The sequence below is a fragment of the Paralichthys olivaceus genome, chromosome 4 (genome assembly GCF_024713975.1).
Source record: "Paralichthys olivaceus isolate ysfri-2021 chromosome 4, ASM2471397v2, whole genome shotgun sequence".
NCBI classification, from domain to species: Eukaryota; Metazoa; Chordata; class Actinopteri; order Pleuronectiformes; family Paralichthyidae; genus Paralichthys; species Paralichthys olivaceus.
The window spans coordinates 6,639,987-6,660,454 of record NC_091096.1 but is presented as its reverse complement, the minus strand read 5'-3'; the positions used below and the strand labels follow the sequence as shown (position 1 = coordinate 6,660,454).

The 20,468-nt window shown below is 41.6% G+C and overlaps 3 protein-coding genes and 2 long non-coding RNA genes across 18 annotated transcripts in view; 3 read left to right on the top strand and 2 right to left on the bottom strand.

Annotated features, from left to right (window-relative positions):
* The window catches only part of LOC109637090 (rho guanine nucleotide exchange factor 28-like), a 35,810-nt gene extending 30,915 nt beyond the window's left edge, over nucleotides 1–4,895 (top strand). For 5 of the 13 annotated variants that reach the window (XM_069523484.1, XM_069523480.1, XM_069523481.1 and 2 more), the window contains 13 exons: nucleotides 145–399; nucleotides 483–559; nucleotides 665–843; nucleotides 918–1,015; nucleotides 1,156–1,347; nucleotides 1,695–1,826; nucleotides 1,929–2,062; nucleotides 2,148–2,195; nucleotides 2,418–2,522; nucleotides 2,663–2,827; nucleotides 3,090–3,341; nucleotides 3,418–3,790; nucleotides 3,890–4,895. In XM_069523484.1, the coding sequence (XP_069379585.1) occupies nucleotides 145–399; nucleotides 483–559; nucleotides 665–843; nucleotides 918–1,015; nucleotides 1,156–1,347; nucleotides 1,695–1,826; nucleotides 1,929–2,062; nucleotides 2,148–2,195; nucleotides 2,418–2,522; nucleotides 2,663–2,827; nucleotides 3,090–3,341; nucleotides 3,418–3,790; nucleotides 3,890–4,080 (2,201 nt within the window). In that variant the 3' untranslated portion in view covers nucleotides 4,081–4,895. The remainder of the gene's footprint in view (nucleotides 1–144; nucleotides 400–482; nucleotides 560–664; nucleotides 844–917; nucleotides 1,016–1,155; nucleotides 1,348–1,694; nucleotides 1,827–1,928; nucleotides 2,063–2,147; nucleotides 2,196–2,417; nucleotides 2,523–2,662; nucleotides 2,828–3,089; nucleotides 3,342–3,417; nucleotides 3,791–3,889) is intronic. The other 8 variants (XM_069523485.1, XM_069523477.1, XM_069523483.1 and 5 more) reach the window with 5 other exon arrangements.
* Nucleotides 4,896–5,083: 188 nt separating this feature from the next.
* On the top strand, nucleotides 5,084–5,978 carry LOC138407462 (uncharacterized). The gene is made up of 3 exons (XR_011240860.1): nucleotides 5,084–5,155; nucleotides 5,446–5,528; nucleotides 5,856–5,978. It is a non-coding gene; the product is annotated as an uncharacterized lncRNA (long non-coding RNA).
* A 1,717-nt stretch (nucleotides 5,979–7,695) lies between these two features.
* On the bottom strand, nucleotides 7,696–11,379 carry LOC138407460 (uncharacterized). 2 transcript variants are annotated; one of them, XM_069523475.1, is made up of 5 exons: nucleotides 11,226–11,379; nucleotides 10,741–10,795; nucleotides 9,616–9,687; nucleotides 8,593–8,677; nucleotides 7,696–8,380 (listed from the first exon to the last, which is right to left on the bottom strand). In XM_069523475.1, the coding sequence occupies exons 1-5, from the start codon at nucleotides 11,286–11,288 to the stop codon at nucleotides 8,332–8,334; spliced, it is 324 nt and encodes a 107-aa protein (XP_069379576.1). In that variant the 5' UTR covers nucleotides 11,289–11,379; the 3' UTR covers nucleotides 7,696–8,331. The 2 variants fall into 2 exon arrangements, with proteins under 2 accessions (XP_069379576.1, XP_069379575.1); XM_069523474.1 differs by having other exon boundaries at nucleotides 11,123–11,341.
* LOC138407461 (uncharacterized) lies at nucleotides 9,694–12,950 on the top strand. The gene is made up of 2 exons (XR_011240858.1): nucleotides 9,694–11,138; nucleotides 11,721–12,950. It is a non-coding gene; the product is annotated as an uncharacterized lncRNA (long non-coding RNA).
* On the bottom strand, nucleotides 12,753–18,235 carry ykt6 (YKT6 v-SNARE homolog (S. cerevisiae)). The gene is made up of 8 exons (XM_020099185.2): nucleotides 17,679–18,235; nucleotides 17,205–17,343; nucleotides 16,231–16,313; nucleotides 15,983–16,083; nucleotides 15,782–15,886; nucleotides 15,141–15,206; nucleotides 14,689–14,790; nucleotides 12,753–14,581 (listed from the first exon to the last, which is right to left on the bottom strand). Exons 2-8 carry the CDS (start codon nucleotides 17,306–17,308, stop codon nucleotides 14,546–14,548), a joined length of 597 nt encoding a protein of 198 aa, XP_019954744.1. The 5' UTR covers nucleotides 17,309–17,343; nucleotides 17,679–18,235; the 3' UTR covers nucleotides 12,753–14,545.
* Nucleotides 18,236–20,468: the final 2,233 nt, after the last annotated feature.

Sequence of the window (20,468 nt, the reverse complement as noted above, 5' to 3'; positions counted from 1 at the left end):
ACCTCGCCTTAATAATGCAGAGGATTTGTTGCTGCTGCGTTGTGCATGTGTGAAAGGCAAACTGTGAGTCCAGTATAATTGAAAACCCGTCTTTTGTAATGCATTTATCTTAATTACACCTCGGTTAACACTTTCTCCTGACAGAGGGAAGTCAAGAACACTCTGACCTGTCACGTGCCCTGGTTCAGATCCGTGACATCATCGCTGCAGTGGACCTGACTGTGAATAAGTTCGAGAGGTGGCAGGAGCTGCAGGAAGTTCTGGCCCGGCTGGAGAACAAGAGCTTTGCCAAGCTGAAGAACGACAAAGTGTTTCGCAAACAGGACCTGCTCAGCAAACACAGGGTTCTGCAGCATAAAGGGCTGGTCTTCTGGAAGACTGCCACAGGACGTCTGAAAGGTCTGCATGACGTCATCATTGCATTGTTAGATTTGTTAAGTTTGGGTGCAACAAGTCTAGATATTTTTTCACTCCTGTTTCAGACACTCTGGCACTCCTTCTCACAGACGTCCTGGTTTTCCTACAAGAGAAAGACCAGCGCTTCATATTTGCTGCAGTTGTAAGCTTCAACCCAAACCCCCCCTGACCTGCCATACATCCATTTCTCTTCATCTCTTAACCAGTTTCACCCATGTTTTTTTATGACCTTTATCAACTGTTTCAGGACCAGAAGCCTCCAGTGATTCCTCTGCAGAAGCTCATCGTCAGAGAAGTAGCCAACGAGGAGCGAGGGATGTTCCTTATCTCCGCCTCCGCGGTGGGACCAGAGATGTATGAAGTTCACACCAACACCAGAGAGGAGAGGAATGCGTGGATGAGACACATTCGACAAGCTGTAGAGAGGTGGGACAAGTCAAGTGTACAGTATGTGGAATCATTGTGTTACTCATCATCTAACCCAGTGATCTACCTGTCAGTTGTCCTGAGGAAGAGGAGGAGGAGGATCGGAGTGCTGAGTCAGAGGAGGTGAGGCGAGCTGCAGAGGCGAGGGTCCAGAAGATCACCAAGTTCCAAGGTAAGAGTGTTGGCTTGCACGTTGTCACTGGTACCTGCTCTTATCAAGTGTTCATTTGTTGATATTGTGGAGATCTTATTAAAAAATGCTTCAAACTATTAAAAACAAAAGGTCATAAAGGTCGTGTTTGTTTTGTGCAGAGACTCTGTTGGGTCAGGATCAGCAAATCTGCGCCAGCCTGGAGGAGAAGCTACATTTGTACGCTGAGCTCACCGAGTTAACCCTGCACTCACCAGAACCTGTGCCACATCGCCACCTGCTGGTACAACCAGACACAGACAGTGAGCCGCTGCGAGAGGCCTCCTCACTGCTCACAGCCGCACTCAGAGAAGGTGACGGAGCCGCACGCTGTGTTTTCAGCCTCAGCCATATGAAATTTGAAATACAAATCTTTTTTTCGGTCGGGGCAAATCCATTTTAGAGGATATTTTGAATATTATATATACACGAGAAACAATATTTCTCTTAATCTACTGAATTTAACATTATAGCATCTTTTACACAGAGCTAACCTCCTCGGTTTATTTTGTTTGAATAAATTCTACCAATTTTACCTATTTTGGCTGATGACCCCTCTTTTCAAGCCTGTGCACACTTTGCTTTATTGACACCCCCTCCTTTGGTTGTTTAAAATCCAGACTTAATCGTGAGTTTTGACAGATCTTTGCTTCTCCTGCAGCAGAGAACCTGGTCAACATTCTCCAGACTCGTGACGGTGTCTCTGTACGAACTCAGAGCTCTCCTGTCCGAGGACCAGAGTGCTGCAGCTACAACAGTCACGGTAGCAGCATCCAAGAGTCTCCCTCTGAACGTGAGCCGCAGACATGCACTGTAATTCAGAATGTCATCATTGTTTGCCCTGATGTTGCTGTTGGCATCCTACCCGACCTTTACCGAGTTCTTGTTCCTACAGCCGATTATCTCAGCACACTCAGTATGAGCTCCACGTCTCTTGGATCGGACACAGAGTTGACGGGGCTGGACGGTGTGTTGTGGAGCTCTGCCGTCGAGCTGAGGAGAGGAGACAACAAAGGGACCATGTTAAAGGTTCAACTACAGTTCCCCATAAGCAATGTTTGTAAATGGATAAATGTAAGTTAGTGTTCCCCGGTAATAACGCCTTGTTCTGTAGGTGGCAGAGAGTGTGCAGAGCCTGACTCAGCTCCTCTACAGTCTGCAGGTGAGAAAAACACATCTCGGTATTTGTGATGAACTGAGTTTAAGACTGGATTCAGGACAGAGTTAATATTAAATATGCAGCTTTAATGTCTGATTTCAAGAGAAAAGATTTAATAAACTGATTCAGATTTGAAAACAGGCTAAATATCCGCCATTGAAATGTCAGTTTTTCATGTCAAAGTATTAACTTGGGTGATCGGGTGTTTCCTCTTTGTGTTTGCAGGCTGCTGTGACGCTCCAGGACAGCTGCTATGAAGTCCAGAAAGTTCTTCTCCAGGAGGGAGAGAGACCTCAGCTCCGAACCCTCTCTTCTCTCCAAAACAGTCTGGTACCAGCCATTTAATATTCACGTCGAATAAGAATCTTTAGCACATACAGGCTCACACCAGTTTATCAATCAGTGTGAGGAATTTAAACTTGAATTCAGTGACCTTTTCGTTTAAATAACCTGTTTCTGTTTCCCTCCAGGAGCAGGAGAAGCAGAGGAGCATCGACAAGAAGAAAGAGGAAGTAGAAAAGAAGGGTCTAGAGAGGAAGAAAGAGGAGGTGGATGAGGTGCAGAAGCTCCATATGAGGCTGAAACAGGAGCAGCAGCGATGGGACAAAGAGTGTCTGGTCAGAGAGAAACAGCAGGTGAGCATCTCTGATTCCACGGCAGTAGAGTCATGGTTTCCTCTGGCCCTCTGGCTCATGCACAGAACCTTTTATCTGTTTTTTTCACTTTTTTACATGCAAAAGGAAAAAATAGACCTAGAAATACAGAGCAGATCACCAAAACCCAGTTGCACTGAAGTTGCACAAGACATTTTTTAAAGCCTTCAATTCCAATCCTGTGCAGAAAATCTATTGCAACTGCCTGATTTTTCCCATGTGCACGTGCCTCGTTTGTTAACAGAGTGAGCAGGAGAGCGTTCTGGAGCAGCGAGAGCAGCAGTGCCTCCTGGAGGCTGAGCGTCTCCGCTGTGAGCGTGAGGAGCTGGAGGCCCAGCTGCTGGAGTATCAGCAGAACCTGGACAGACTGAGGGAGGGCCAGAGGAGTGTGGAGAGGGAGAAGGAGCAGATTGAGACCCAGCAGAGGCTTCTCCAGAGCTGGAGACACAACCGCCAGAGCAGCTTGCCTGCCACAATACCACTGGATGGATTCAAGGTATGAGAGGGAGGAGGAGGACAGACAGGAAGGTGAAAACGAAATCGACTGCTGACTAAACCGTGTCTCCTCACAGGAGTCCAGCCACAGCCGCACAGGAAGTCTAGATGGCAGCTCTTCAGTGTACGAGAACGAGGTGGCTCTGCTCGCCTCTCTCCAGCAGAAACACCTCCACCAGCCCGGGAACAAGAACCAGCACCAGTGTCTGCACTCCACGTCGAGGACGAACCACGATGGCCCCCCGCACGGCTCCAGCTACACCGCCAGCCTGGGCCTCAGCGCCAGCCTCTACAACAGCCTCAACGCCCTGCTGAGTCAGGCTCACAGCAAACAGCCTCCAGATGGTCTGATGTACCCAAAGTGCAGTAACAGCCATAGCTGCCCCCTGAACGACTCCGTCCTCCCGTTCAGCAACAGGGTCACCGCGCAGCCGCAGAGGACCAATAACAGTAAGACGATTTATCAAACAGGAAATCATACGACACCATAGAGAGAGAGACACCAAAAAAAACCCAAGATCATTGTCTGTTCTGTTGTTCTCCTTCCAGCAGAATTCAGCCCCCCGTTGGACAGGCGACCTCCTCCCTGGAGGTTTGAGGTCACAGGTCACGGACTTTTCGAGGACTGCTCCTCCTCCTCCTCCCCCTCTCTTACCCCGCTCCTTCCCCCACAGGCTTACCTCTCTCTTGAGGGACAGAACGGGGAGGAGGGAGGTGAGGAGAACATTGTTTATCTCTGAGAAACAAACTAAGCTTCCTGACGTATAACTGGACCAACAGAAATGTACTTGTTGCGTATATGTGTTTGTGAATGTTTGCATTTGTTGCGAGGAGGGAGTATATGCAGAAATACTGTGTGTGCCTTTATCAGCGTATATCAGCCATTATTCCTTCTCTTCCTGCAGTGTGACCAAGCCATTGTGCCTTTTTGCAAAGAAGCTCTATGTAAATCAGCTCTTATACTCCCTGTGTTTTCACTTCTGCCACAACTCATTTGAATATCTGTCGGACCTGTCGATGGCAGACGTACCTTTGTGCTACAAACACTGAGACCTGAAGCATTCGGACACGTGGACAGAAGTTGTGTTTTCCCAGGAGCACTTAAAAGAAAAAGGAAATATTTGAGAAGCTAATTATTATTTGAGTCCTTCCTCAAATGTAGAGAGTGCTATTATTTCTCCACATCACCTTTAATAATATGTATGAGGGATTGTGAGCATCTAAAAGTAAATAAATATACTGACATTGTGTAAAAATCAGATATATGTATAGTTTTATGGAAATGCTACCTATGCACACTACTCTGGAAGAGGAACTTCATTTTTCTCACACAAGTGCCAAAAATCTTGCTATCTGATACTGTAATTGATTTCTGTAAAAAAAAAAAAACGGCTGTATTTTTTCTGTTAATCTACTTTTCAGATTATTTATTGTGTGTAAATTGCTTCATGCACTGTCAACATTAATAATATGTTTGTTTGATATGTATTCTATTGTAATCTCTGTGATGTACCATATTAATATTGTGCTGTACATAAAACTACTGTGGAAATCATCAGCTCTCAGTGCGTTTTGCTTGTGTCAAACAAAAACGGCGACATCAGCTTGACATTTGTACAATCAGAGGTTTTGATGTGATATAACGATGATGTTAGTCATTATTACTTCAGTCAACGTTCTCAGTGATTGGTTCATGTTTGAATCTGGTTTTACGTTTCTACAAAATGCTTTCACTTCCTCTTCAGATATGTTCTGCAGCCACGACGACCGAGCATCATTCCTCCGCAGCCTGTCGGTGACGAGCTAAGCCTGATGGTGAGCTGGTAAACCACAGTTACTCAGTGGGCGACGTTAATTAGATCCAGATCAGCCGCACTGAAAACAGCACCCTTATTTTATATTGCAAGTACTTTTGCCCCCCCCCCCCCCCCCCCCCCCCCCCCCTGCTGGAATTTATGTTGTTTGAAGGCTCTGCATCCTGGTAATTAAACAGTATCAATTATCCTGCTTTCAACAGGATGTCATAGATAATCATCAACTGTATCTGCTGCACAATGTTTCCCTGTTTTTGTTAGTACAGTAAAATGTCAGTGCTCCATTTGCAGATACACATGGACCTCTGATCTGCCTCTGCCACTCAGTCAGAGAACCACATGTCTACTATCATTTAAGTCCCTGGAGCAGAAAGGTAAGTAACTATAATAGATGATGACATTCTGATCCTTAATCATCAATGAATATCAGATACTCTTTTGTTTTTGCAGTTAAAATCAGGCCCTTATGTTTTTTCCTCTTTGCCCTCACCGACCTTTGTATCAGTGTTTCTCAACTGTTGCAATTTCTGTTGCAAATGTGTGTTGCAAAGCTCCTCCCTCCTAAAGTCTGCACACAATCTGTGTGGATGTGTAAGGTTTTTACTGTGTGTTGTATTGTTCCTACCTACACAGAATTATAGAAGTTTTAGCAGCACCACTGATTGTCTGCGTCTCATAATAAGAATTTTATTTGTATATAGACCAAGATTCCACCAGGAGCTGAGAGAGGGCACCACTGTACCAGTCAATATCACCAGCATAACCTTCAGTACGTCAAATATCCTCTTATCAGCACTGGAGCCGGAGTCGAGACTATCGCTGCTGACAACAGCAAAGCTCAAAAATCAGCTCTGTCTGGAACTGTGACTTGAGATCTTTTTATTTTTGTTTGACATTCTTGAAACATTTGTTTTCCCATCAGTCATATTATGTTGTCAGTGATTCACTTCCTCATCAGAATCCTGGAGACCTGTGACACAAACATTTAAGAGGAAGCCACTGAAGAGATTTTTATCTACAGGATGATAACAGTGTCACTGATTACGCAGCTGAACACAACAGGTGAAAGGAGAAGACGGGAGCGTCACCGAGAGATGTCCATCTGCTCTGAACATATACGTTTTGTAGGATGAGGTATAAGTAATGAATTATCACAAAGTATAATTAACCTGGAGTCGTTCATGATATAATTATACGCTGCAGTTTGTCCATCAGTGATTAATGGCAGAGCTGTCTCATTTAAAATTCACTGGTATCTTACGCTTTAACTCCCAGTACTTGTTGAAACAGGTCATGTGCTGATTACAGATCTCATCCTACCAGTCTGCTGACATTTTCTTCTAATCTCCAGAGACCGAGCAGATATAATCAGCAACTTCTGTGTTTTCATATGTTTTGTGTCAAAATAAATCAGATTTAGTCATTTTGAATTTGAGGAAGTCAGTGACGTAATTATTCTTAAATGTGCAGCTTCATAAACAAACGCAGAAAATCAGTGACCTCACCTGTGTTACCACTTTTATCCAACAATAACACAACTGTGTGTCAATATGATCCCAGTTTGTCTCCAGGTTAAAATCCTCTGTTCTACCACGTCCCATAGACCTTTAATCCAGATGTGGTGACTGGGAAGGCCAGTTCACTGACCTCTTTGTCATGTTCATGAAACCATTTTGAGATGGTGACATGATGCATTATCGTGGTTGACTTGCCCAAAGTGAGTCAAGAAAACACAACCACCAATTGTTGTTTACACTCATCTGCAGAAATTAAGAGTCATCAAACCAGAGGATTTTAATTCTTCAGCCGTCCAGTGTTGATGAACCTGTGTCCACTGCAGCCTCAGGAGCAGAGCCAGACCATTAACCTCAAGGTGTTCTGCTATAAATGATATAATCCTTGATTTGATGCAGCTTCATTTTACAATTTCATCAAAACGTTTTGCATTCAGTTGCACTCAGTTTCATCAGAATCATGATTCCCTGTTTACTTAACACGTATCTCATCCATTATAGCTAATTATCTGCTGAGCAATCTCTGTTCTAAAGATATCTGCAAACTTTCCACTCTGCATTCTTCTCATTTCCTCCAAACTACATTCCCTGCTCATTGGTTCACTCTGTTCACCCCGTTTCTTATTTTTAAGTTGCAGAACTGGTCCTGGAAACGTGTTCAACCTCTGCTGTGACTGTGAAACACTCAGCCACAGTTGATGTTGTGTCCTCTGTGGATGTGTCCATCTGGCTGAGGGACCACTTACACGCGCAGCACTATGCGTTTCTTCCTGTTGATCATTTAGGTTTGAGGAGGTTGAGCAGCAGATGAACCTTTATGAATCTGAGCAGATATCGTTGACACACCACACACAGATGAGCATTCCTTTCCTGTTACATTCATTCTCACAATCTGTTTACTGCTGTGTCTGCACAAATGTCTGCATAAATCTATCCACAGGGAAAAAAGTCTCAAGACCAGATGCTTTACTTTAAAACCATAATTACGATAAGTTTGAAAAACACCACAAAGCAAAAAAAAAAACAGTCACTGTTCTAATTATTTATTTATATTCACAACTGTTAAAAAAAACACAAACTGCAGTTTATTACAGAATCATAGTAACAGTAGTTACATCATCATCCTGAGTAAATTGAATAAATGTGGATCTCAAAAGGAAAAATATTAAAGAAAGTAAAGAATAAAATGGATGTAAATGGAACCTGGTGATGCCATTAGAAATACTAGGTGAGAATGAATGACATGTTTACAAGGCAACTGGCCATTAGGTAAAAAAATATGCAAAATAAAATCTATTTACACTAAATACACCCCCCAGCTCTCAGTCATATACAGTTCGTCGGTCAGCGAGCTGCAGCCTGAGCTGCGGCCTGAGCTGCAGCCTGAGCTGCCTCGTTCCTCAGTAGTGCAGAGTTCACAGAAAACCACAAGAAAAAAAAAAAAAAAAAAAGCAGCACAATCATCATGGAGCCGCAGGTGACACGTCCACTCAGTCCACTCAGTCTTTGGCGGTTTGATCTTTGGATCCATTAGGAGGATCCTGTTCAGTGGCATATTGTCACTCTGGTGCTTTTCCCTGACGGGGGGGAGCAAAGTCTGCTCTCAGATTTGAGTCCGCACCATTACGATCCAAAATAGCCTGCTGAACAGACGAGCCGGTCTTCACACAGAACTCCTCTGCTGCAATCTCACCCTCACCTTGCTGTGCTTTCTGAAAAGGGGAATGAGTGTTAATGCTTGAGCGGCTGCAGTAAAGTTTAATATGAAGTGTAAAAACTGATTTCCTCTGATGTGCTGGGATACAAAGTTCAGACCTGACACCAACAGGCAGGTGAACAAATAAGCAGTTTGCAGCATCGCTGGGTCAACAACACTGAATTAAAGCTCTGGTAACATGGAGTTGGGCTTGTGTGTGTTGTTTACCGTTGTGGCGGCGACACCATGCACTTCCACAGGACGGCATAGAGAGCAAGTAAAAGAGTGATGAACACAGTGGCTGCAATCGCACCTAAAGGCACAAAACATGAAATAATTTGCATTTTGAAATAGAACTTCATACACGTGACCTGATGAGAACCTCTGGGCTTCTGGAGAAATAATTTGTTTACCTGGTGATTTGATTGAAGCAGTTACCTCCCCAGAAAAAAAAAAAGTTTTGTGTATATTCATGATCCACATTTCCATATCCATCTATTCAGTTCTTTAGAAATGTCTTCCTTCTTTGTAAAAGCCACCTTCTAGAGTTCTGCAGACCTGATTCCTTTCACTGGCCAAACATCTACTCTGGGTCTGGTTATATTTTAAAAACACAAAACATCCATACACACAATTTCTTCCTGACCAGGAATAAGTTGTGTTTCAGCTCTGGGCCGTAGACAGTTAGCAGCAGATCGGGTCGAAGAAGTGTAAGGTTTAACGAGATTGCTCTCACAGTGCAACACTAGACACACACAACCAGCTACACCCCCCCACCCCCACGCAAACAGAGACACAGAAACGTGGGGGACCTGGGGTCAAGGTTCAACTACAAAGAGTGTCTATAGTATGATTAGTGGGAAACAGGCTGTGTAGGTCACCAGAACACTGCATATTTAAATACACAGAAGAGTGAGTTATGGAAGTGTGATATTTCTGACTGACTGAGTATTTTTGGAAAACCTTTCTCTCGGCCAACGAAAACAGCCCCCCAAGAAATCGGATCAAAATCAAAAGGGCCTCTTTTGCTTTGCAGTCGTGCTCCATAAACACCCGCCAAGTCAAATGTTTTAAAACTCGGGCCGACTGTTGGTGGTGTAACACGATTCCTGTTTATTTGTGAGTCTCCACTTTTGAGGGAAATAGGCGGCCTTTGTTCGCTGTGGACTGAAGGTGGAACGTCTGACTAATCAGGTGTTTTTCTCTGAGAGCGGGCCTGGGTCTGTAAAGACATCAGACTGTGCTGCTCACCGGGGATGATCCCACTGCTGCTGGTTACAGAGTCCTCTGTGAAGGAGGGAAGAGTGACCGCTGCAGCTGAACCTTCATGACGAGGGGAAAAACAGAAAAACAGAAAAACACAATGCTGATATAAAAGGTTGCGTGTGTGTGTGTGTGTGTGTGTGTGTGTGTGTGCGTGTGTTATATTGACCTTTGCAATTGAGTCATTAATGAGAATTGAATTTAAATGTCGGCTGGGATTGCGTCCAGCTCTCCCCTCACGACCCTCAAAGGATAAGCGCCATCATGGATGGATTCAAAATGTCTGTGAGTCAAAGAGCTAATGATCAAGGAGGTATTTCAATGACTCACTATTAAAAAGTATTTACATAAACTATCCTGAATGATGAATCCTTAAATATGTGGATATGGGTACTGCTCTTTTATCCAAACTGTTTCTCAGGCGTGTTGTTTGCAGTGTTTGTTGGGACTGGGGGCAGTTGTTGATTCAAATGTGTGGTCATTCTGAATATTACACTTTGGTTCAGGTTTTTTTTTCCTGCAGTGCAACTACTCTCTCAGGAGCATGTCTGTTATGATCATCTGTAGATTTCTAGTTGCAGGAAGAACCCATTAGTTCTGATCTCATGTTCAATCAGTACCTTCCTTCTCTGATATACTAATTGCCCCAAACGAGGAGGTTATGCTTTCAGCCCTGTCTGTTAGTTTTGGTTTTCAGCAGAATTATCTTTAACATTGAGAGATCCTGGAGGCACAATATTCCTTTTTAACCCTTTATTCCTCTTTGTTTCATATCTATTGTTTTTGCTGTTGTGTGGTTTATTCCATCTTTTTTTCTGCGTTATTTAAATTGTCTGGATTTATTTGCCTCAGCCCTGAAATGTCCTGATCCCTGTTTATTCACGTAAAGCATTTTGTAAGTTGTTCTGAAGTGCTGCATAAATTAGGTTTATTATTATTATGATGACACATTCTTACCAGGATTAAAAAACACACAATACCAACTTCAAATTTCAAACGACACTAGATTCATTATGATCCTCCTGACAGAATCAACATCCTGAAGTTCCCTGATCTTCTTCTGAGCTTCTGACTAGAATTCGAGAAGGAGATTGAAGAGATAAAGTTCCTCACCGTTTCTCTGCTGAACTGCCTGGAAAAGCTGTCCTGTGAGATCTGGGTCGACCATCTGAAAACATGCAGCAAACACAATCATGTCTGCACAAACAGAAGTAGGAGCACAAGAGGAGCACAGGAGGAGCACAGGAGGAGCACAAGAGGAGCACCGAGAGGACAGGACAGCTCAGGTGAAACACAACTTGTGCAGGTGAAAATCAAACACCTCTGATGTAGACATCAGTTTGGAGGGGGGGAAGGGAAAAAGAGAAGTCGTGCTGTTTGCTGCAGAGAAAGAAAAGTTTCTGCAGGAAGTTCAAACAAGTGGAAAACCAGAGCGACAGGAGCAGAGATAAGAGAATGCAGGAGAGAGGCACACGTTTCCTAGAGGAGACAACACCTCCAGACTGCAGCAGGTTGGTGAGAAGTGACCGCAGCGTGTGAACAGAAAAGTTTGAATCCCTCTGAGGATCACGACGCGTCTGCTCCGCTGCCTTCCTCACCTTCGAGCTGTTTGTGTCTGCGGTGGTTACACTTTCACTCCGGTTCTTCTCCTCCGTCCACATTGTTGCTTTCTGTCTTCATCCGCTTCTCACGTTGTTTTCCTCTCAGCTGTGCTGCGTTCAGGTGCCTCTGTCAGATCGCGTACTTTACAGTCTCTCACAGGGGCGGATATAGGATGTTTTCTGAATCCGGGTGGGGTGAACATTAAAGTAAAGTTAAAGCTAAAGTATCGTTTAGCTCCATAGTTTTGATGTGTAATAACTTATGCATACAAATTCTTATAGAGTTTACAGTTGTCACGACATGAGGGATGTGTGTGTGTGTGCGAACATGAATGAGGATCACAGAGGATTTTAGGGCTGAAAACATGATGCAAATGAAATCGCTTCGAGTCGAATTTCAATGTCTAGGCTTACGTACATTCGGATGACACCACAGCAGCAGTATGGTGGAATTTAATGTTCTTTTTCCTGTTGTTTTTTTTACATTTGAAGACATGGTCACCAGATACTTCAATTTTATTGGATTTGGCTGCAACTCTGTTCACCCCTGAAACTCCAAAAGTGTTTTGTGGACTCAAACACTTCACCCGCTCCTCCACCAGCACAGTGGTGAGTAGATAATGAGTGAATTTTTCATTTCTGGGTAATCTATCCCTTTAAAGGTCCAGTGTGTAAGATTCAGGTGAAAGGGATCTATTGGCAGAAATCTAATGTAGAATAATCCTCATGATGTTTTCACTAGTTCGTTTCATCTAAATTGTATGAATTGTAGTTTTCTTTACCCCAGAAAAGACCCTTTATATTTAAATGCTTCATATTTACATGGAGGGGACCCTCTCTACGGAGACCGCCATGTTTTTTACATTAGTCCAGACTGGACAAACTAAACACCTTTTGAGTTTTTATGACAACTGAAGACTGGTTCTTTTTCATATTTGGAAGGAGAGGGTGAGGTGTTCAGCTGCAACATGCAATTTCAACACTAAATATTACAAAATTCTACACACTGTACCTTTAATTGAAAGACAACGCTAATGTTTATTCAACAATATCAAAACTATTTTATTTGCAGTTATCCACTAGCATTAAAATGTGTTTATTTATTATCATTTTTATTTGAGTACATTGAAGATGCATTATTTGTTTTGGTAAAGATGATTGATTTGTTTCTGTCACATCTTGTTTAACCCAAAACACTCTCTCCAATATTCCACTGAATCTGTTCAAATAATTCCTACTACATGAAGGGTGCACCAGTTTATCAGCTAACCTTCAGTTTGCTGACTGAAGGTATATATATATATATATATATATATATATTTATTTTTATATTTAAGATAAGATTATTGACTTCCTATTGCATAAGAGAACAGGTTTGCACGATGTCATACAACACCACAGCTGCCTTAGAAAATAAATTCCACCTGCATGCTTCAAATAATAAATACGTGCCACACCAGAAGTTATTGTTCTGTTTATCACATAGTCTGTTTTTGAACAAAGCAGTGTTCCAAATACAAACTGTTAATACAGATAGGAAAGAACTGTTTATTAGCTGAAGTCATTCTAACTGATTAAAATTTGCAGACCACATCTGGATGAAAACGTTTAACACTGGTCAGTAAGACCTAACCTGCAAATAGCCATAATACAACTCCACAGACTTAAATTCAGCACATGAATTGGGATTTTTTTTTTTTTGAAAAGAAGAAATCAGACAAATATCTCAAAGAACCCTGGACAAGCCCCACATCGGAGTTAGTCATAAAAATAGCAAATACAAAGGTCAAATTTACTGTCATTTATGGGAAATATCTCAATTTATTCCCCCTGCTTCAAAGAGCGACACCAACAGTCTGCAGAGATATTGCACAAACGTTTACACTGTAAAAGCAGAAAGAGCAAATTCTGTTCTCACTTACACACACAAACACACAGGCACTCAACGTCAATGCAGCCTGCAGATTTTGTATATCGGCAAATCATACTCACATACAGCAGAGAGCAGTCTTAAAATACACAACCAAAGGCATGTCTTCATTTGAAACTGATCAGCAGTTCATGAAGAAATAAATTTCCAGTCAGACACAACACAAGCAGTGCTCACAGGAACACAAAGTCAACCGTGGAGTGTCTTGAAATAAAAATGTAGTATGAAATCACTCATTTTGTGATGACGGCACACAATAGGAGGGCCAGGGAAGTGCAACAGCACCTGAGGTACAGACGAGCCGTGAACTGCAGCGGTCTGAGTGTGCAAATAAAAAAAAAAGTGTGCCAAAGTGTCATGTGTTGGCTTCCACAGCAGAGAGCACGGCTACAGTATGCAGAGAAGAAGACAATAGCTTACAGGTCCTGCTCTGCTCTTTATAGGTGACAATTCTTACACAGGACAGGAGGGTTACATGTTAAGCCACACTGCAATAAGGCTGCATCCCTGGAGAAACATCTTTCTACATTTGACATCTAATCTCCAACTTCTCATCAATTTTAAGATGCATCATCACACAATAACTCAATCACCCAAAGTGGGAATGTTTAAGATTTAATTTAATACCATGAGAAAGAAAAAAGCAAAGAAACTCTGTAACTTAATCCAGTATCATAAAGATATTTAAAAATCAACATAAAATCCTGTGAGATTTTGATATCGAACCTCCAAGCAGTCGCTCGCTGTCTTGGTTGACATTAGTTTTCCGTTCGACCTCATCACCGAGTCTCATTGGAGGAATAAAGTATATGAACAGGGCCACCTAGTGGGCACAAAGGTTATGCCTGCAAGATAATCCGTTTGAGTTTTGAAGAATTGAACCTAAACAGTGACACACTGTATGAATTCACAAGTTAAGACTGTGGGATTGTCAGAGATGCCTTGAAGCAAAAGCACAACTGGGGTTAATACTCTGTCAAACAAATTAAGTTTTGAGATCAAACTATCGAGATTTGATTCAATCTGAACAACATTAAATGGTTTGAAGGTAAAACATCACCGATACACAATGTCACACTATTATATCGTCAGCTGGTATTGAAACACCGTACAGATGATTACCATTTGAGATGTTAAAAATAATTCAAAGGTTACGTCTTCCCCTGACCAAATCCCATCACTCCTTCAGCCCCCATCAGTCACAATCCAGATACGTCACACTTCCATCACTGGCCACCACCTTCCCCCCTTTCTTGCTGTCATCCTTGCGCCAGACAGCGTCAGTTCTATCCGTTGTTGTGGAGAGCTGGTGACCAGTGCATGATGGGAGATGTAGGAAAAGCAGAAAGGCAGAGACGAGTGTGTCCACGAGGACGAGGCAGCGACATCACATGATTTCACAGCATGAGTTCTGTTTCCGTGCCTGAAGGATTCATATGAACACACATGCACATAGGTCAGGCACTTGAACAGCGACTGGAAAACAGCATGACAATCCAATATGAATAAAGATGAGTCATCAATACTCACAGTCTTGTAGAAGGCTTTGGACTGGTTTCCCAGATGTTCCGACTTTGCCACGAGATCGTCCAGCTTCTCTCCTCTATCCAACAAACTTTCCATGGTGTTGTGCTACATGAAACAAAATATTTGTTTCAGAAACATTGAGCAGTATAAAGATTATGACCTGACAAGTGCTCAGGAAATGCTACATCATTTTTTAGGCATGTAGAGCGAGTCGCAAATTGGTCAATTAAACTGATGCATTGGTAACTGAGACCATTCTGAAGACTATAAATGTCTAGTGGTGAGGCCCAGATCTCATGGCTGAGAAGAAACTGCTGAAGTTGATCTCACTCTATCTGTGTGATTTACATATCCTAGGTTTGTTCTGCTAGAATGGAAAATGAAGAAAAAACGAATTCTCTGAGTACTGTGCATATTTTTCCGCCAGTTGATTTGTGTTTTGAGAGGTTTCTCACCAAAATGATCTTTGTCTCATCCAGCTCTGCCTGCACTTTGGTCATTGCATCTGCTTCCCTGGGGTTCTGGGATCAAAAACACAAAAAACAAACCAACAAGCTGTCAGCTACATAGGTTGTATTTTCAGCATTTTATGAAAAAGCCACGAACAAATATGCTCTAGTATATAGGTGTGTGTGTGTGTGTGTGTGTGTGTGTGTGTTAGTACACTGCATGTGCAACCTCTGCAGCTGTTCTCTTTGAGCTATACCTGAAATCTCATAATTTTCCTTCATGCCAATGTTCTGTTTTATAATGTTAATAGTCTTTTATTTCATTTATCACTTGAAGGCTACTCACTGTTGTTCTTTGTCTGTTCAAATATTTTTATAAAGGAGAGTGTGTTGAAGTAAATGGGATTTATTATTCTGTTTTTGTCCGTGGTATTGAATTGGGTATCGAGAATCACGGAAATTTTATGGTATCGACTACTAAATCTTTAGTATCGTGACCCTACTCAGTATTATTGACTAAACAATATTAAATGAATTGAGAAATTCAGATACTCTGAAGGCATTTAATTGAATCTGATTTCGTTCTCAGCTCATAATGAGGCTCCCTCTGATGTATTTTCTAATAAACAGATTACATACACACTGACCTGGTATTTAGAAAGATGACTATCTAGGGCTGCGTAGGTTATGGTACCAGGGTTACCAGAGGGCCAGTCTATACTGTCCACTGTCCTGGAGAATTCATCGAGTACCTGAAAAAACAAACAGATATCTCAGTATTGACGCTGACAACGACGTGCAATAATAATAATAATAATGCATCTTTATGGACATGTTTTTGTACCCACTTTTTCCAGCAATGTGAAACAGACTCTCTGTGGGTATTCAGTATCTGCGATGACCACGGCACCCAGGTTGTCATTTCTCACATACACATGGCACAAGTACTCTGAAAGAAAGAGAAACCACCATGTGCCACCATCAAAATGAAAGTGACTTAAAAATAGTTTCTTTTCTGGACGAAAATCTGCTTCATTTGACATTAAAATAAACTAAGTGTTGTTTCTACTTTTTAGACTGCTACTAATCTTTTTACCTTGTTCTTTGACAGAGGCACGGCTTCCTTGGGATGTTCGCTCAACGATCAAGGCACTGGTGAAGGTCATGAACTCCTGAATACTAAACAAACCAAAACAACACGTAGTAAGAGATACATAGATGATAGATAGATACTTGAATGATCCTGGGGGAACTTTAGGCTTCCAGTATCACACAAAACAGTCATAAGCATAAGAATAACAAAAGGTCAAAATCAGAGAAACCAAAGAATAAGTTCACTGCAGTGAGATGAAGGTCTCACCACCAGAACTACTACTAAGCTGTCACTGTAAAGAAGTATGTGATGGAGATATTGACAAAACGAATATTTGAAGTACCAGGTGATGGAAAGACACAAGTAACCGAGGCAGAGTATTGAAGCCACATATTAGTACAGCTTTAGAGATAAATAACTTAAGTGCTACAAAGTCCTGCATTATAGTAACATACAGCAGATGTAAGTGTACAACTTAAAATATAAAACTAGAGATATAGAAAATATAAAAGTTAAAGGTCCAGTGTGTAAGATTTAGGTGAAAGGAATCTATTGGCAGAAGTTTAATGTTCAATAATCCTCATGATGTTTTCACTTGTTTGTTTCATCTAAATTATATGAATCGTAGTTTTCTTTACCCCAGAAAAGACCCTTTATATTCAAATACTTCATATTTACAGGGAGGGGACCCTCTCTACGGAGGCCGCCATGTTTTTTACATTAGTCCAGACTGGACAAACTAAACACCTTTTGAGTTTTTATGACAATGAAAGTCTACCACAGTTTCTCTTTCATGTTTGGAAGGAGAGGGTGAGGTGAGGGGTGTTCAGCTGCAACATGACACTTCAACACTAGATATCACAACATTCTACACACTGTACCTTTGAGATAAACACAGTGTACCTGCAGGGATTCAGGTGGAAAGCACAGGAATGAAAACACAGCAGCATAAAGAAGGTGTGGTGGTGGTGACGCACCTGGAGCGCTGGAAGAAGCTGAAGGAGGACAGGTCGTAGGCCGCTTTGAGGAGGTTGGACTTGGAGGCTCCTTTGTAAATGATGCTGAGGCTGTAGAGCTTCATGCTGCCGCCGTCACTCGCTCACACACTCACTCACCCTGATGATCCGATTTGGGAGACGACACAAGCAGAATCACATGAGAGCGTTATCCCCCCCGCCCCCCATCCAGCTCAGAAACTTAAGAGACTCAGCTGACAAGTGAAAGTAAACGCATTGTTTGGAGCTAACAAGCTAACCGGCTAATGCTAGTCACGCTCGGGTTCATTGAGTGTCTACCTCCAGGCTAACATGGACTGGTTGACTGACGGCGATCTGTGCTAGCTCACCGCAGACTGACAACCGCGTGAACCGGGTTTAAAAAGAGTGTAAACACACAGGAATCAAGCGAAGCTCGGGGCTAGCTGCAGTTACCCGGGGCCTCGGTGAACTTACCAGACGAATCCGCAGCAAAACAGTTCGAGTCGCGACGAAAACAAAGCAACAAACTTCTCACTCCGCACGAACCGAGTGTTCTCGATGTGAAAGGACTCGAGTCCGGAGGCCTGATCACGAAGGAGTTCACGCTAAGTTGCTAAATTCCGAGGTGCAGCTCAGTGACCAATCACCACGTCACGATCCTCACACGGTCCGACCGGAAATCTGTTCCGGTGCAAACAAAGACGCTGCTGTTTCTCATAGTTCCCAGTAGACGAGGTAAAATGAAATGTCATCGCATTCAAATGTTAAAAGTTATAATTAATATGAATCTGGGAAGAATCGCAAACCCCCCAAAAGTGCAATGAATAAATAATGTTGGTTCTGTGGGATATTTATGAAAAACTGTGCTTTTGCATACGCATTGATTAGTTCAGCCCACAGAAGTGTGACAGTGAAAAGTTGACATTCAATGATATAATTACACTGAAACACTGATGCGAGTAAACACGGAAACTGGTTCATGTTCCAGAGAAACACACCTCATTTTTTGTGAAGTAATTATAATTCAGGTCAAGTGTCTACTTTTCTCATATAGTTATCTTAAAAAAAAAGATACAATTTTAACGTTACAGTTAATATGTGTGTAAAATTATAATTTCAATATGGTGAATTTAAGAATATTGTTTATTAGTATGAGTACCCAGTGCATTCATCTTCAACTCTGTTCTATTTTTTCGCATATAATTTAGTAATGTAATTAATAAACTATCATGAATGCTATTTTTGTGATGATGATGTTTATTATTTTTATTTTTATGATTCTTATTGTTATACTAATCATTATTCTTATTATCTTCATTCTTATTATTCGTATTACTCTTATTATTATTGTTTGGTCTAAAAGTGTGAAACAGCTTGGTGTCCTGTGAGTCTCGTGTTTTGGCGACAAAAACAAGCCCCCCTGAGCTGCCCTCCCCTGATGTTTTCTTTGGTGATCTTGCTCCATTTAACAATGTCCTCCGGCCACTTAACTCAGTGGTTAAGTGTTTTCCATGGTAGAAGTGTCCGTAATTCATTTCCAAGGTAACCCACTGAAACCCGTTTGACATGGAAACGGCTTAGCCTCCCGGTGCATCTGTTCCCCAGTTGCTGCCACATCAGGGGAGGAGGAAATCACTTTTCTTTCCGGGAACAGTTCAATAGATATTGAGGTAACAGTGTTAGTGAGAAGTTCAGCTGTAGAACCAGAGGTCATCTTCATTTTTTCTTTTCTCAAATTTTGATGCTCTAAAATTATATTGTTTCATCAGTGGGATGAAGGCTTGGATGGAAAACTCAGTCTTCTCCCTCGTCTGACTGACTGATGGAGCTGATGATGGCAAAGGCAATGCGTCCATGGGGATATTTTTAACTGGACCAGTTAACAGCAAGAATGAAGACAAATCCACAGGTTTTTATTTAGATGACAATTACAGAGATGAAGATAAATACATTTTTTATTTGATGTCTTTAAGACTGAAAATAAAAGCATTTATTTTTCATTACATCTGAATAAGGATGAAGATTTGTCATTGTTTTTCCTATCTGCACGAATCAAGGCAAATCCATTTGGTTTTTATGAAACTTATCTACTCCTAAACTTTTCATTTCACAATTTAAACTGCCGCAGATATCGGCCTGTGTGTTTGAAACTAGCTGCTGAACATTATGTAGATCAAACATTTTGGGAACATAATGTTTGGACAGTTTCCCATAAAGGTTTAGTGTTTTGTTTGCTCTTCATACACGTGAGTGAAAACATCAACAACTGAAACTTGGGAATTTCCTCAACTCCTGAAGAAAGAGTGAACATCCACTGCAAAGCACTGATGGTCGAGAGGACACTTGAGATTTAATCCTCGTCGTGATACGATGGATAAGGTAAGATAGAAAAAGCATTTCGATTTATTTCATGAAAGTTCAAGTTTTTGTGTTAATGTTGACATATGGCTCATGCTGAGCACATCTATTCATCCATCTATCTATCTATCTTTCTATCTATCCATCTATCTATCTATCTCTCTATCTCTCTATCGCTCTATCCATCCATCTATCTATCCATCTATCCATCCATCTGTCTATCCATCTATCTACTGTATCTATCTATCTATCTATCTATCTATCTATCTATCTATCTATCTATCTATCTATCTATCTATCTATCTATCTATCTATCTATCTATCTATCTATCTATCTATCTATCCATCCATCCATCTATGTGTGCTAAATTAAATAGGTGCAAAATAATTGATTAAATATTTGCGGGTTAACAACTTAAGTGACATGATGGCAGTTATGTACTTAAAGTAATTCAATGGAGTATGATTAATTATACATATTTATAAGTAAATAAACATGCAAGTTATTATGTTTGAAAGTAGTAGTGTGTAATAGTTTAAAAGATGAGCAGACTCTACCAATGGAAGTAAATAAAACAGCAGGTTACTGAATGTTCATCTAAACCACCAATTTCTAACAAACTGTTCAATCATTGCTTTAAATGGATAAATGTTCCAGGAGGCTTCATGTGACCGGTCTGAGTTGAAAGCTTCCACTTCATTGGGCTAACTGTAATGAATCAACTCACGTGCAGCAGCAAACAAGCTGTAACACAAATTCCTGGATGTACAGTATGAGGTAATATGCCATAGGCCTGCCGATCTTTACATGTCCCTCTGCTGCAATTGGGTTACACGTTGGCTCAGTCATCAGAGACAGCTGGCTGAATGGAAATCCATCAGGCAGCTCTCTGTGCAAACAAGCCA

Excerpts from the sequence above, each read along its gene's own strand:
- ykt6 (XM_020099185.2), bottom strand. The coding sequence starts at position 17,308 with ATGAAGCTCTACAGCCTCAGCATCATTTACAAAGGAGCCTCCAAGTCC. Across the intron at positions 15,887-15,982 it reads GTTTCACATTGCTGGAAAAA|GTACTCGATGAATTCTCCAG; the intron begins GTGGGTACAAAA and ends TTGTTTTTTCAG. Across the intron at positions 14,582-14,688 it reads CCAAAGCCTTCTACAAGACT|GCACGGAAACAGAACTCATG; the intron begins GTGAGTATTGAT and ends TGAATCCTTCAG.
- LOC138407460 (XM_069523474.1), bottom strand. The coding sequence starts at position 11,288 with ATGTGGACGGAGGAGAAGAACCGGAGTGAAAGTGTAACCACCGCAGAC. Across the intron at positions 9,688-10,740 it reads GGCAGTTCAGCAGAGAAACG|GTTCAGCTGCAGCGGTCACT; the intron begins GTGAGGAACTTT and ends CTCGTCATGAAG. Across the intron at positions 8,381-8,592 it reads ATGGTGTCGCCGCCACAACG|AAAGCACAGCAAGGTGAGGG; the intron begins GTAAACAACACA and ends TCCCCTTTTCAG.